We start from the raw sequence: 2500 nt of genomic DNA on the forward strand, positions 1-2500 counted from the left end.
GTGTACAGTACCTCTAGCTAAATTAAGTGTGTTGTTGGTGTTGCAGTAGTCTTTGTGTGTGTGTGTGTGTGTGTGTGTGTGTGTGTGTGTGTGTGTGTGTACCTCCAGCTGCAGTGGGTTAAGTGTGTTGTTGGTGTTGCAGTGGACTGGTCCTTCAGTGAGGATCTGCAGGGCATAGAGGAGATGCTCATCACGGAAACGAGCCGGCCAGCCCACTTCGAGTAAAGAGCGACTTAGAGAACTAGGCCCATAATTATGGATCTGAGAGAGAGGGAGGAAGGGGGTGAGTGGGAGAGGGAGAGAGAGAGAAAAGTAGGGAGAGAGAGAGAGGGAGGAAGAGATAAGGGGGCATTAGTTGACACTCCTGTTCATGCATAAGATGTATCTTTTTGACACACATGGATGGAGTAACTATGAAATAACAGCATAGCACATTAAAACAATACAACTGGTAATACACCCTTCTGTATATGCATGGTTTCCACATGTGTAATAGGTCTGCATATGAGGTTTCCACATGTGTAATAGGTCTGCATATGAGGTTTCCACATGTGGAAGAGGTTTCCACATGTGTAATAGGTCTGAATATGAGGTTTCCACATGTGTAATAGGTCTGAATATGAGGTTTCCACATGTGTAATGGGTCTTTAAAGATCACTGGTAAATGGTTTTGGTTGAGCCAGACTTAGATGACATTACAAACTGACCCAGCTGTCCAGCCCATTAGAGCTTTTCCCTAGTCTACTAGCCACCACTAGCCTACTATGGGATGGACACCACTTCAGCGCACCCATGCTATCTCCTACTAGCCTACTATGGGATGGACACCACTTCAGCGCGCCCATGCTATCTCCTACTAGCCTACTATGGGATGGACACCACTTCAGCGCGCCCATGCTATCTCCTACTAGCCTACTATGGGATGGACACCACTTCAGCGCGCCCATGCTATTTCTTGCAGTCTTGGGATCTGTATCTATAGAGCTAGCTAGGTGAAACCAGAGAAAACTTGTTAGCAAATTTGATTTTTTTTTTCTTCAGGTTTATTTGGCAACCTTTATATTGAAGCCGATTTCCAAATCACCAAAAATCTAGGAGCCAATCACAACTGCTTATCCAGCATGGGGACGGCCTTACATGATGACAGACAGAAGAGTAGCCTACAGTTAGCAGCACCGTTCGAGACAATCAATGGATACACTGTGTTAAACATGGACTTGTGTTTTCTTTACAATTGAGTAAACAACTGCAAACCTTAGTTTGCAAGAATGATTCTGTTTGCTGTACTTCCAAAAGGATAATGTTCAATGTGCCATTTTCACTACTGGTGAGGCCCCTTGGAAATCGCAAATGAATTAAGGGTTTCCAGACCCATTCTCAATCACAATTTGAGAAGCAGTCTGGTGCCAGCCAGGCTATCAATAAGCATGCATATGTTTCTACACCAAAAAGAACGTCAGACCATTTTTGTTGTTGGTGTCGTCATTAGAGCATTTTTGATGTCTCTTCAAGATGATCTAATTTTGAGGTCTTTATATGTTTAGCACCTCCATCTGTCTCTGTCTCAACAAGATGTAATGCAGGTGGATGTCATGGGTTAGTGCTAATATAAACATCACGGAGTGTTAAATCTCTCTCTTACTCTCTCTCTCCTTTTCTTAACAGGCATCAGGTCCTGATGTTCTCATTTCCTGCTTTTACTCCAGTGTCTGCTTCTTTATTAGAAATGGCTTGTGGACAGCGCCCACTGTGTGTGTGTGTGTGTGTGAGAGCACATAAACCCTTAATTACCGCAGGGGTGTTTTGCTTTGATCATAGGAGACCCTGCATAGGAGGCCCTTGTTAACTACTGGTCAATAGCATGGTGAGGTCAATAACAACTGAGAGAGAGAGAGAAAGAGAGAGAGAAAGAGAGAGAGAGAAAAAGAGAGAGATAGGGAAAGAGAGACAGAGAAAGAAAGAGAGGGGAGAGTGAAAGAGAGGAGAGAGAGAAAGAGAGAGAAAGAGAGAGAGAGAGGGGGAGAGTGAAAACAGACAAACAGATAGTACTAATTAATGTATGTCCTAGTATGTTTGCACTCTGCAAATGGGCTTCACTTGTGTGTTGTTCTCTTCATGGTCCAGTTCGATCGCACTAAACCACATCACAGTGGGTCAGTTACAGTGGTGGGTAGTAACGCGTTACAAGTAACGCAAATGAGTAAAAAAGTACTTTTTTCGGGTAACGAATACTTTCCACGTTCCTTTTTTAAGGCTGTACTTTTACTCTTACTCGAGTAAATATTTGAACTAGAATTGTACTCTTTACTCAATTACATTTCCCATTGGGCCTTCATTAAAATGAGTATTTCGATAGAAGTAGGCTACACATATCTTCGTTGACTGGAATACAAGCATACAGTTAGCGACCCTCCCTAGGTTGCAACATTGTTGCGATTACACAGCAGAGTAGACGAGTCGGCTGTTACGTTGGTACTGAGGACTAGAAACGCCATGGATG

The 2500-nt window shown here is 43.4% G+C and overlaps 1 protein-coding gene across 1 annotated transcript in view; it reads right to left on the reverse strand.

Annotated features, from left to right (window-relative positions):
• itga8 (integrin, alpha 8) overlaps nucleotides 1–2500 on the reverse strand; it is an 86244-nt gene that overhangs the window by 11377 nt on the left and 72367 nt on the right. The window contains 1 exon segment of the mRNA XM_048261116.1: nucleotides 103–261. Within this exon segment, the coding sequence (XP_048117073.1) occupies nucleotides 103–261 (159 nt within the window).

Source organism: Alosa alosa, chromosome 13, assembly GCF_017589495.1.
Source record: "Alosa alosa isolate M-15738 ecotype Scorff River chromosome 13, AALO_Geno_1.1, whole genome shotgun sequence".
In the NCBI taxonomy this organism is placed as follows: Eukaryota; Metazoa; Chordata; class Actinopteri; order Clupeiformes; family Clupeidae; genus Alosa; species Alosa alosa.